The sequence below is a fragment of the Musca autumnalis genome, unplaced genomic scaffold (genome assembly GCF_047663935.1).
Source record: "Musca autumnalis isolate F117 unplaced genomic scaffold, ASM4766393v1 scaffold_4, whole genome shotgun sequence".
Classification (NCBI taxonomy): domain Eukaryota; kingdom Metazoa; phylum Arthropoda; class Insecta; order Diptera; family Muscidae; genus Musca; species Musca autumnalis.
Window position 1 is genome coordinate 20,037,107 of NW_027411977.1, and position 12,273 is coordinate 20,049,379.

General features: G+C 40.6%; 1 protein-coding gene across 2 annotated transcripts in view; it reads right to left on the reverse strand.

Moving 5' to 3' along the window:
- Positions 1–327: 327 nt before the first annotated feature.
- Positions 328–12,273, reverse strand: part of TrpA1 (Transient receptor potential cation channel A1) — a 176,589-nt gene continuing 164,643 nt past the window's right edge. For both annotated transcript variants that reach the window (XM_073983842.1, XM_073983841.1), the window contains 7 exons: positions 5,328–5,551; positions 4,918–5,263; positions 4,734–4,850; positions 4,512–4,674; positions 1,316–1,428; positions 1,083–1,242; positions 328–872 (listed from right to left, as the gene is read on the reverse strand). In XM_073983842.1, the coding sequence (XP_073839943.1) occupies positions 574–872; positions 1,083–1,242; positions 1,316–1,428; positions 4,512–4,674; positions 4,734–4,850; positions 4,918–5,263; positions 5,328–5,551 (1,422 nt within the window). In that variant the 3' untranslated portion in view covers positions 328–573. The remainder of the gene's footprint in view (positions 873–1,082; positions 1,243–1,315; positions 1,429–4,511; positions 4,675–4,733; positions 4,851–4,917; positions 5,264–5,327; positions 5,552–12,273) is intronic.

Genomic DNA, 12,273 nt, shown 5'->3' on the forward strand with positions numbered 1-12,273 from the left:
TAAGTAAAAATAGCGAAATGGAATGATCTCAAGACTAACATGAACACGAATTTTGACAAGGTGGCCCAGCGTTTTTAAATTTTTTAATTAAATTTGGTCAGTTGTGTTAGCCATACATACAAGTCGGTGTCGGTATAATACAAGACATGCTAGTCTGCTTTAAATTTAAACTTTTCTAACTTAAATAAGAAAATGTTTATACTTTCTGTTTTATGCTTTTCTTGAAACTCAATTTTTTCCTCAACGTTTGTTATGAAACCTAACCAAATAATTTTAAGGTAACTTTTAGTAAAATCCTTACAAATATTTACTTATGCATATATTCTATTTTTCTTTTTTGTTTGAAATTTTCCTCTCATTTTTGTTAACATTTCAATAGCAAAAATAGTTTTTTTTTCTTTTGGATTCTTATAACAAGATTTTTATGTAGATTTGTTTTAGCTCGGATTCTTGGGGTCACAAAAACTGTAACTTTCTGTTCGCGTTAAAAAAAATATTTCATTTATCTAAAATTCATTCGTTTCGCTCTTAATGCTAAACAATTTCCATTGTTATTCTTCGTTTCCTTAATTCCTATATTCCCTTATTGAAACTTAATGCTGCTCTAAGCTTATTTCGTATACGTGGTGATGTCCAACGTGAGCCACTGTTGTTGCTGCTGCGACCATTACTATCACGCAAATCATTGGGTGAAACACCTTCGTCCACATCATCGGCTTCGGTTTTAATTTCCATTTTTTGCACAATCAAACGCAACAATTGATGCTGTTGATCGAGGATTCGTGTTATTTCACGTAATTTACGTCGATGTTTTTCCAATTCGTTGTTGAGATAATCTTCACTATTGTCGAATTGTAAACTCTCCATGGAGCCTATGGGAGAAAGGAAAGAGACATATAAAAAAATCGTCAAAATTTTGAAAAAAAACAGAAATGGAAATATAGGACTTGAATTATATACATATTTTTTTAATTTTTCAGGCCACCTTCCTTCAACTTTACGTTGGGCGCCATTTTGCAGTTTTTGTCAGTAAAAAAAATTAAGACCTAATCTATCAAATGTTTGAAGAAAATTGTACTTACTGTCATCGGTGAAGGGATTTGAAAACCATTTCCTCAATATAAAATCGAAGAAAGTCAGTTTGCCTTTAGTTTCATTTGGATATTCAATCAATTCCATTTTATCGATTTTCTGTAACCATCTCTTGGGTAGTTTCCTTTCCAATTCGGTGTGAAGGACCACCTAGATAAACATAAAGAAAGAATTGATTTTATCAAAAGGCATATAAAATGTAATTTAAGGGATGTATACTAACCTGCATTGCCAACCTCTTTAATTGGGCATTGCGACGCACAGACTCAATATCACCAACAGCCAAACCGATGAGTAAATTCATGAGCAATATTGGCATTAAAATCATGAAGATGCCTAAAATTAAAGATTTTTACATAATTAAAGATCCGAAAAAATATAACTTAAAAATCCACGTTTTGAGGGTTGTTAATCCTTAGAAGAAACATATGACCGTTGCCCTGCCCATGACATTAAAATCATTCTAGGCGATTTTAATGCCAAAATTGGAAAGGAGAATATCTTTGGCCCAACAGTCGGGAAATTCAGCCTCCACAGTGAAACATCTGACAATGGTATGAGGCTGATAGACTTTGCAGCTGCAAGAAACGTGGTAGTTAGCAGTACCAGATTTAAGCATCTCGATATTCATAAGGGCACCTGGCTGTCTCCAGATCAGAAAACAAGAAATCAAATTGATCACGTTGTGATAGATGGAAGTCATGCATCAAGCGTGTTGGATGTACGATCGTTCTGAGGCGCAAACATAGATTCGGACCACTACCTTGTTGCAGCAAAGGTACACACCCGCTTAAACATAGCAAACAAAGTACGAATAGACACAACACGAAAGTTAGACATCGGTAAGCTGCAATCACAACAGATAGCCACAGCATATTCCACTCAACTAGCCCAATTGTTTAATCAAAGCACTCCTCACCCCGATAACATATAAGCGCAATGGCAAAGCATTGTCCACTCCATGCAGACAGCCGCAAAATCCATACTTGGATACCAGAGGCCTCCACCAAGGAATCCATGGTATGATCAGGAGTGTCGTGCTACCACCGAAGAGAAAAATGCGGCATATAGGGCTACTTTACAATCCGTAGCAACGCGTAGCGCACGAGAGAGATACAGGGAGTAAAGGAGAGAGGAGAAACGTCTTTTCCGCAGGAAAAAGAGAGAGATGGAAAAGCGGGAGTGTGAAAAACTCGAGATGTACAGGAGCCAGAATGAGGTCCGAAAATTCTACCAAAGAGTCAATCATCAAACTGATGGCTTTGGTACAGGCACATCCTCCTGTAGAGACCAGCAAGGTAATTTGGTAACTGATACAGATAGTGTACTCAGGATATGGAAAGAACATTTTTCAAATCTGTTGGTATCCAATAGCAACGAAGACGACGAAGATACCACAGTCCCAATCCCAGAAGATGGTATTGAATGTATACCGCCCAGCCAAGATGAGGTAAAGACAGCAATAAATCGGCTGAAGAAAAATAAGGCAGCAGGAGCCGATGGCTTACCAGCCGAGCTGTTCAAAACCGGAGGCGACACGCTGATAAGGTGTATTCATCAGCTAGTTAGCACCATCTGGCAGGAAGAACGAGTACCCGACGATTGGAACCTGAGTATCCTGTGCCCCGTCCACAAGAAGGGAGATAAGACTGTATGCTCTAACTATAAGGGCATAAGTCTACTTCCTATTGCCTACAAGATCGTGTCAGGGATATTGTGCGAACGACTAAAGTCAATGGTCAACGAGATAATTGGACCATACCAATGCGGCTTTAGACCTGGCAAGTCCACCATTGACCAAATATTTACCCTGCGGCAAATCCTGAAGAAGACCCTAGAGATGCAGATCGACACCTACCACCTTTTTGTCGATTATAAAGCAGCCTTCGACAGCCCGCTGCGTTCAAAGGTATTCCAAGCCATGTCTGAATTTGGTATCCCCGCAAAGCTCATCCGGCTTTGCACAATGACTTTAACTGACACGAGGTCCTCAGTTAAAATAGGAAAGAACCTCTCCGAAGAGTTTGGTACCAAAAGAGGTTTCAGACAAGGAGACAGCCTTTTGTGTAATCTCTTTAACATCCTGCTGGAAAAGGTTATACGAGAGGCAAACGTCAAATGAAGTGGCACAATCTACACCAATAGTCACATGTTACTTGCTTATGCTGATGATATAGACATCATAGGCCGATCAGTAAAAGAAGTAACTGATACCTTTATGAAGGTCGAAGGAGAATCTGCTAAAGTGGGTCTGGCGGTAAACGGTGAAAAGACCAAGTTGATGGTGTCGACGCGCAATGCGTCCATTGAGCTCGGACCGACTGTGGAAGTTGGTTCCTATAATATTGAGGTAATAAAAGACTTCGTCTACCTCGGCACCTCCGTAAACACAACAAACGACATCAGTTGTGAAATAAAAAGAAGAATTGTATTGGCCAACAGATGCTACTTTGGTTTAAGTAAGCAGTTTAAAAACGAAGCCACATCTCGTCAAACAAAAATAACGCTCTACAAAACACTGATACTACCCGTGCTGATGTATGGCTCCGAAGCCTGGGTACTTGCGCAAGCAGACATGGCAGTGCTTGGTGTGTTTGAGAGAAAAATTCTTCGAAAGATCTACGGACCAATCTGCGTTGACGGTGAATATCGACGTCGCATGAACCACGAGCTGTACCTGCTGTACAACGACATCAATATTGTTAAACGTATCGAGATGCAGCGATTGCGTTGGCTAGGCCATATCATAAGAATGAGCGATGATGACCCCGCTAAAAAGGTATATAAACACGGACCGCTTGGCGTTGCACGCAGAATTGGCAGGCCAAAGAATAGATGGCGCAAACAAGTGGATGAAGCGATGACAAGGCGCGGTATTCCAAAAAGCGAAGCACGAAACAGAGATAATTGGAGATCTTTTCTTAGTTCGGCCTATAGAACAAATGTTCTGTAATGGGCCAGCTAAGTAAGTAAGTAAGTAATCCCTTAAAAAATATTGTTTAAGAAAATCCACGTTTTAAGCCTTGAAATTCCCTCAAATAAGGGTTGATATTCCCTCAAAAATATTATTTAAGAAAATCCACGTTTTGATGGTTGATATCCCCTGAAAAATATTGTTTAAATAATCAACGTTTTGAGGGCTGATATTCCGTGAAAAATATTGTTTAAAAATCAACATTTTGAGGGTTTATATTCCGTGAAAAATATTGTTTAAAAAATCCACATTTTGACATTCCGTGAAAAAAATTGTTTAAAAATCCACGTTTTGTTATTCCATGAAAAATATTGTTTAAAAAATCCACATTTTGACATTCCGTGAAAAATATTGTTTAAAAAATCCATGTTTTGAGGGTTGACATTCCGTGAAAAACATTTTTAAAAATCCACGTTTTGGGGTTTGATATTCTATTGATACTCACCTAATATTAAAAATGATGTTACAGGAACTTTTAATTGATCACGGTAATAGGTATTGACATAGGTTCCCACAAAATCCAATTCACCCAACATCATTGAGAATGTTCTCAGCAAAGACATGGGTATATTGGAGAAACTCAAGTGATTCGGTTGAGGATCTATGATCTAAAAATAGTTCGAATATTAGTTTTTTAGCCCCAGTAAAATTTGTATTCTCAGCATACCTTTGATAGCAGGATATAAAAGGCCAAACCAAAGGCAATTATTAGTATTGAAAATACCAACAGGACCTTGATCAATGTTTGGAGGATCTCCAAAAACATGACCACATAGATCCCCACCTTGAAATTTGGAATGAAAAATTAATTAATTAATAAAGGCCAAAAGCAAATAACTTTGACAACTTACCTGATCAAAACGTTGTAAAAATAGCAGCAAACGAAACCATGAAAAGAACACCGATATGGAGGCAGCCGAATAGTGAACATTTGTTATGCCACTATCCGCTTTGAATATGGGCAATATCATAATCAGCGTTGATATGTAGAGGATCCATTGGATAATGTTAATGGTTTCGACAAAATAGTGCAGACGTTGTTGATAGATTTGAAATAAATCTTTGAGAGAGAAACCAATGATGTAGGCCACAATGACAAAAGCACAGAAAACAATTGCCGGCGATTGGTCAATGCTTTCGTAACAGTTCTCATACCAACTTTCGTTGGCCGGTCGTCCGGTAAAATTCACTGAACAGCTACGGAGTAAAGAGGGAGTTAAATTAAAAAAAATGTTTAAGATTGGCAATTTTCAATACTCACTCATAGCTGCTGCTGTAGTTGTAACCCTCTCCGCTTGGTCGATTTTGTACATTGACACCGTTCATCATAAGTGAAGAATAAATCGTTACAAATAGCAAGAATATCGAATAGATCAACAAATTGGCCAAGTGTACATATTTACCATAGGAGTTCCATTTCATTTGTAGATATTTCTGACTCAGCGGATGGGCCAGTAGTTCAACACGTCCATGATTTACCATTGTCTAAAATCAGGAAATTATGAAACAAAGAAATTGTGAAAAATATAAAAAAATAACTCTGGTTATTCGAAAAAAGACACACTTATTTCCGGAAAATGTTTTTGAAAAATGTATGGCTACAGAGATTGGTATATAACTTTGCCACGATCAGAAATGTGCCTCTTTGAAATATGTATGTTGAGACCGTTCAGATAATATCCATTTGTATGGTCAACACAGTAATTCTCGAAGGAACAAACCGATTTGGTGTTTTGTTTTTCGTCACATTCCTTCCTAACTTAGGTGACTATCAGAGATGGAATCTATCGGTCCACTCTTTCGGGTATCTTCCCCACAAATGCTAAACATTGTTTAATGAAGCGCAGAACTGTTTAATGTTCGGTACAAAATTATTATCGAAGGTTGTCTTTGTGGTCTCGATAATAGCTCGAAAGTTCCAAAAACCCTGCCCAAGTGGTATTTATGTAATATATTGCGGTGATGTTGTTATTGTTGTAACAGTATATGATCTGATTGTATGTTCGTTTTCCTACTTAATCCGTCCCTGGCTCTATCTCCAGATCTTAGAATGTGGCTGATTGATTGGTTGTAATAACAAAGCTACTTGAGTTAGTTGAGCAGGTTTGCAGGGCAGTTTAAAAAAGGCAGTCAATCCCACGGAGGCGAGTTTTTCTATACCGTTAATGCTCATCATCAGCTGTTGCAGTCGGTCCCCGGAAACGACCAGAGGTATATAGTGCTGGATGAGCAGATTGATAGCTCTACGTTTTGCACGGACATTGTGGACGCCCCTAGCAAAATTAGCGGAAAGTGTCACAGTTCGCCTGGCATATCGATCGTGTTAGCTGGTCTGACAAATGACGTCTCCTGGCAACCCATTGTTTCTCTTGGGTCAGACCATCTCACCACTATTGTCTCCATCTGGTCTTGGAGAACTAAATTCTCCTCATGAGTTGTTCCATTTGGTCCACGGAAACGACCAGAGTGCTGGCTGAGCAGATGGATAGCCCTACGTTTTACACGGTCAATGAGGATACCCCTACCAGAATTAGCGGAGAAAGGTCTGACAAATAACTTCTACTGACAACCCGTCGTTTCTTTTGAATCAGACCGCCGCCAGATTTCATCGCCGAGACAAATAACTTCTCCTGACAACCCGTCATTTCTTTTGGGTCATACCGCCGCCAGATTTAATCGCCGCTAAACGCCGCACTTTTAGCATTCACGGGAAAGAGAGTTCACTAATCATCGCTTCAGAGATCTGTCCAACCCTTCTGATGTTCGGGTAGCAGAAACGACGTTTAGAGGCATAATCAGTGCTACAACCTCTCAAAAAATACCTGGTCGAATACCCGAAGTGAGACCAAATTTCCCAGGAGATACGACGGGATAAGCAAATGAGCATGATCAACTTCGTAGTGTCAACTCCAGTTACGCAAGAGTCAGGGATCTGACATGGGAAGTTAACAGGCTGGTCGGTGAGCATAAGCGTAACAAGTGGTTAAATCATCTGAAGAGTTCCAACATTGGATCCGGAACCAGTGAATTGTGGGCAACGGTTAGTCACTCTCGAACCCTGGAATGAAGGGAGATAGGACCTCAGTCACGTTTGGAGAGGTTACGCGCCGAAGAGGCTCGCAAGTTATTATACCCTCCACCATATGGAGCGTATAATTAAATTTGTCATTCCGTTTGTAACACATCGAAATATTAGTCGGAGACCCTATAAAGTATATATTATTGATCAGCATAAAATTCTATGTCGATTTGACCATGTCCGTCCGTCTGTCTGTTGAAATCAAGAAACAGCTCGCAATTTTAAAGATAGAGAGCCAAAATTTGGTACAGAAGTTTTTATTACGTGCAGGATGGTTGGTATTGAAAATGGGATATATCGGTTTTATTTTTAAGGTTTTAGCTTAATTATTCTACCAAAATGGCTGAAATTTGGTACGTAGTCTTCTTTAGGGGTATAAAACTTTCCCCCAGAATTTTGTCGGTATCGCTCCACACCTTCATATAGCCCCCATAGAACGGTACCTCCCGATTTTCGGTATTTTTAAGGTTTTAGCTTAATTATTCTACCAAAATGGCTGAAATTTGGTACGTAGTCTTCCTTAGGGGTATAAAACTTTCCCCCCGAATTTTGTCGGTATCGGTCCACACCTTCATATAGCCCCCATAGAACGGTACCTCCCGATTTTCGGTATTTTTAAAGTTTTAGCTTAATTATTCTACCAAAATGGCTGAAATTTGGTACGTAGTCTTCCTTAGGGGTATAAAACTTTCCCCAGAATTTTGTCGGTATCGCTCCACACCTTCATATAGCCCCCATAGAACGGTACCTCCCGATTTTCGGTATTTTTAAGGTTTTAGCTTAATTATTCTACCAAAATGGCTGAAATTTGGTACGTAGTCTTCTTTATTGGTATAAAACTTTCCCCCAGAATTTTGTCGGTATCGCTCCACACCTTCATATAGCCCCCATAGAACGGTACCTCCCGATTTTCGGTATTTTGAAGGTTTTATCTTCATTATCACACCGAAATGGCTGAAATTTGGTACTTAGTCTACGTTGGTGGTATCAAACTTTCCCCCAGAATTTTGTCGGTATCGCTCCACACCTTCATATAGCCCCCATAGAACGGTACCTCCCGATTTTCGGTATTTTGAACGTTGTGGCCTCAATATTCCACCGAAATGGCTGAAATTTGGTATTTAGACTTCGTTGGGGGTACTCAAATTTCCCCTTTAAATTTGTCGGTATAGGTCCACGCCTTCATATAGCCCCCATGGAAAGGTACCTCCCGATTTTTCGTATTTTGAAGGTTGTGTCTTCAATATTCCACCAAAATGGCTGAAATTTGGTATTTAGTCTTCAATGTGATATAAAACTGTTATCCAGAAATATGTCTATACAGGTACACGCTTTCATATTGCCCCATTTCTGACTAAAATTCGTCGGTATAGGTCCACGTTTCTATATAGCCCCCATAGAACGGTACCTCCCGATTTTCGTAATACTGAAGATTCTGACGTCAATATCCAACCGAAATGGCTGAAATTCATTATTTCGTCTTCCAAGAGTTATAAAATATTCCAGAAGAGTATTATCAGTATAGGTCCACGTCTTTCTATATCCCCATAGAAGCGTACTTCTTGATTTTTGGTATTTTTTAAGTTTTAGCCACATTATCTTACCGAAATATAGGAATTTGGTATTTAGTCTTCTTTGAGCCTAAAAACTTTCCGTCAGAAATTTATCGGTATAGATCGACTTTTTCAAATAGCCCCCATGGAATGGTGCCTCACATTGTTTTACCGAAATTGCTGAAATTTAGTATTAAGTCTTCTTCATACACGAAAGGAATCTAATTATTCCATTTTACTTCAATACAACTTGTGGTGGAGGGTATAACAAGTTCGGCCCGGCCGAACTTAACGCCGTTCTTACTTGTTTTAATAGACAGTTTGTCGAGCGCCCCGGCAGTGACAGTGCGGAGAGAAGAGTACTACGTCGAATTCTCTTTCTGGTGAGGATGAACCATCGCTATATACAATGGATGATGTTGCGAATGCCTTCCGGAACGCCAAATCATCCAAAGCGTTTTGCCTTGATGTTATCTCCACGGTAATGTTGAAACAGTTGGATAAGCCGGGAGTCGAGTATCTCACCAAAGTTCTCAAACTAACATTAACCAGCCACATCGTTCAAGAGGTCTGGAAAATGGACGGGGTGGTCCCTCTACTGAAGACAGGCTTGGATGCCAGCAAACGTGAATCGTACATACCGATGTCGCTTTTGCCGGCCGTAGTCATGTCAGGAGGGATCTTCGTGAGAGAGAGAGAGGTACAACGTTGGGAAGCCTATAAAACCGGTTTGGATAGCATTCACACTGATGCAGGCGCAGATGCCATAAACAATTATCGTGTCAATGCGGTCCTGATGGTACATTCCCCATCTATTGCATCTGAAGAACATCAGCTGCCAAGACAAACCGCGGTGATCAAGGTCACGGTAACAATTGATCTAGTACTGCGGATGCGACGGGTACTGTGAATGGCAGATCTTCGTCGGCAGATGACATGAGGAGGCACCTTCCAAAGGACGCACCTTTCTAAGGACGTCCATTGCGTTTCACGTAGGTTCCTGGAACGCATAGCATACCGCAGACCGACATATCGTTTTATATGTTGTCAACTAGGTTTCTTTGTCTGCAACCCAAGTGATGCCGGCTAGGGACTTGAGGCATGGGCGTAGCCAGGAATAGCTAGGGAGGGGCAGCTGCCCCCCTCTACATCCTAGAAAACATTTGTATTTAAAAAATTATAAATATTACGAAAAAACTAGGTTTTGCCTGGCTACGCCCATGAATTGAGGACCTTGTTCCGACAACTTACATTCTTGCAGAGAGTTGTGTCCGAACGACGCGAACATGCTGTCGAATGTTACCCTTAGAATCTTGGTGTAGTTGGTGATCATCGACCAGCACATTCAGTCCTGTGCTCATCTCCATAGTCCATGTGGTGAACAGAGGGGCCTTAGGCTTAGTGGCGCAAATTTACATATATCTCTCGTGGAAAAAAATGGTCAGATCCATCAAATAGGAGTTCCGGAATTCGACACCAAGATCGTACAACCATCCATAATCGTAACGATCTAAATGCTGTCTGGAAGCGGTGGAATACAGGAAAGGTAGAGTTTTACGACTGATTCGCTCTACTGGACATTGATTTATAGTTCCTGAATTTCATGCCCTGCTACGGTCCACACATATAATTGATTATCTAACGTGTTTAACTTGGCCGAAGGGTAGTCTGGTTGATGTCCTCAAATGCAATTAAAATTCTATAATTGCTCCACAAACATCGCAGAAGGCGCAAAGGTAGACTTCTCTCATATCAATGAGTGCACCCAGATGCATAGTAACTCAATGAGATGGACCTATTGTTTATCGGCGAGTCCGAACAAAGTGTTTTAAGACCCGACTTGTAGAGAAATACTCAGGAAATGTCGCCAACATTACACTGAGGTTTATATTGTCGCCGTTGAAAATTTGATGTTTACTTGGCCTGGGAATCGAACCTGGGAATTCAATGTGTAAGGTGGGTGTACATACAATTGCACCACGGCACCTCAAACAGAGTGGAGTGCTTGACAATATGGAAGGCTTTTGATAAGTTGAGCGCCACCAACACTGTCCTATCGAACGACATGTTCCCGTTGAGTTCTCGGCTAGTATGCGTGGAGAAGGCGTGCAGAGCTCAAGTAGTCTTGTGCTGCTTACGTAACGATGATCGACTAAGAGAAGTAGGTCTGTACGATACACCTTTGCTGGCATTCCTTTTGATTTTAGTAGCGAGACCATCCTGCCAATTTTGCAGACTAGTTGGCTAGCTACAAGATGAGAACTTTGGTGAAATATGCGACTCCCGGCTCATCCAGCTGTTTAAGCATTACCATGGTCGGGGCCTAACGATTTGAATGATATACGGTTTCTAGTGGTATTTCCAATATCATCAATTGTAAATCGTGGTGGTTGCTACTCGGCGGGAAGAGATCTAATGCGACAGGTTACTCCTCTCTTCGTATTGCCAACCACGGGGTGCTCGAAAAATTGTCGATTAAAATAGCTTGCACATCTCTTCAGATCAGTCAGCAAAACGTCGTCAAACGCCTTAACACTGTAACTGAGGTCCTATCTTGGATTTTTTCAGGGTTTGAGAGTGACTTCACCGTTGCTCGCAATTCCGTAATTCCGGCTCCACTGTTGGAATTTGAACTTTTTAGATGATCCAATTGTCCCGCTTATGCCTACCGACCAACCTGCTTTACTTTCAGTGTCAGCACCCTCGTTTTGGGTATTCGACCAGCAGGTATATAACGAGCGGCTGTAGCTGTGACGGTGTCTCGAAACATCCTTCCTGTAAACCAAACATCAGAAGGCTTGAAGCAGTGATTGGCGAACTCTCAAAAGCCAGGCCAATTTAGAGATGCTGAGTCGGCCGGACTGTTGATTGAGGAACATCCTTTCTGCAACCCGAACATCAGTTTCCCATGATTGATGAAAGTTGATGGAGATGATTATAGAGGATTATGGCACCCGCCGATATTTCCGACAGGGGTCATGCAAAACGTGGAACTATCAATCTGCTCAGCCAGCGCTATACCCTCTAGTCATTGCCTTGGAGCGAATGCCACAACTCATAATGAACATTGAATTCCCCACCCTAGTACCCTTCCGTACCACCGTAAAATAAAGTGCACTATTTCCTCGATACTATACCTCAGTACATTGGAATTAAAATCCAATTTCAGGGATCGGAAAAGCAATGTTAAGAAAACTTATTGGTGATGTCTGATTTTGTGAGGTCTTGAGTCAATTCATCTTGCAAAATTTTATGACCATTACGGAGATTCTAACTCACTACTATATAACTTTCGGGTCTAATAATGAAAACGCGAACCTCTGGATTTTAGATATTTTTTTTTGGATTTTAGCTGAATTTTTTTTTCGAACTAGTTGTAATTTGACATTTGAGCTTTCTAGCGGCCACAAAACTTCTAGCCGCAAAATGTTCGCATGGGTCCGTGTGTTATTATAGCCCCATATAAGCGTAACTCCCGATTTTACGTATTTTGAGGGTTTTCGACCAACTGGTAATAGGTGATACCTATTACCACGGTTATCCCTACCAACAAAAGCCTAATTTGAATTAATTTA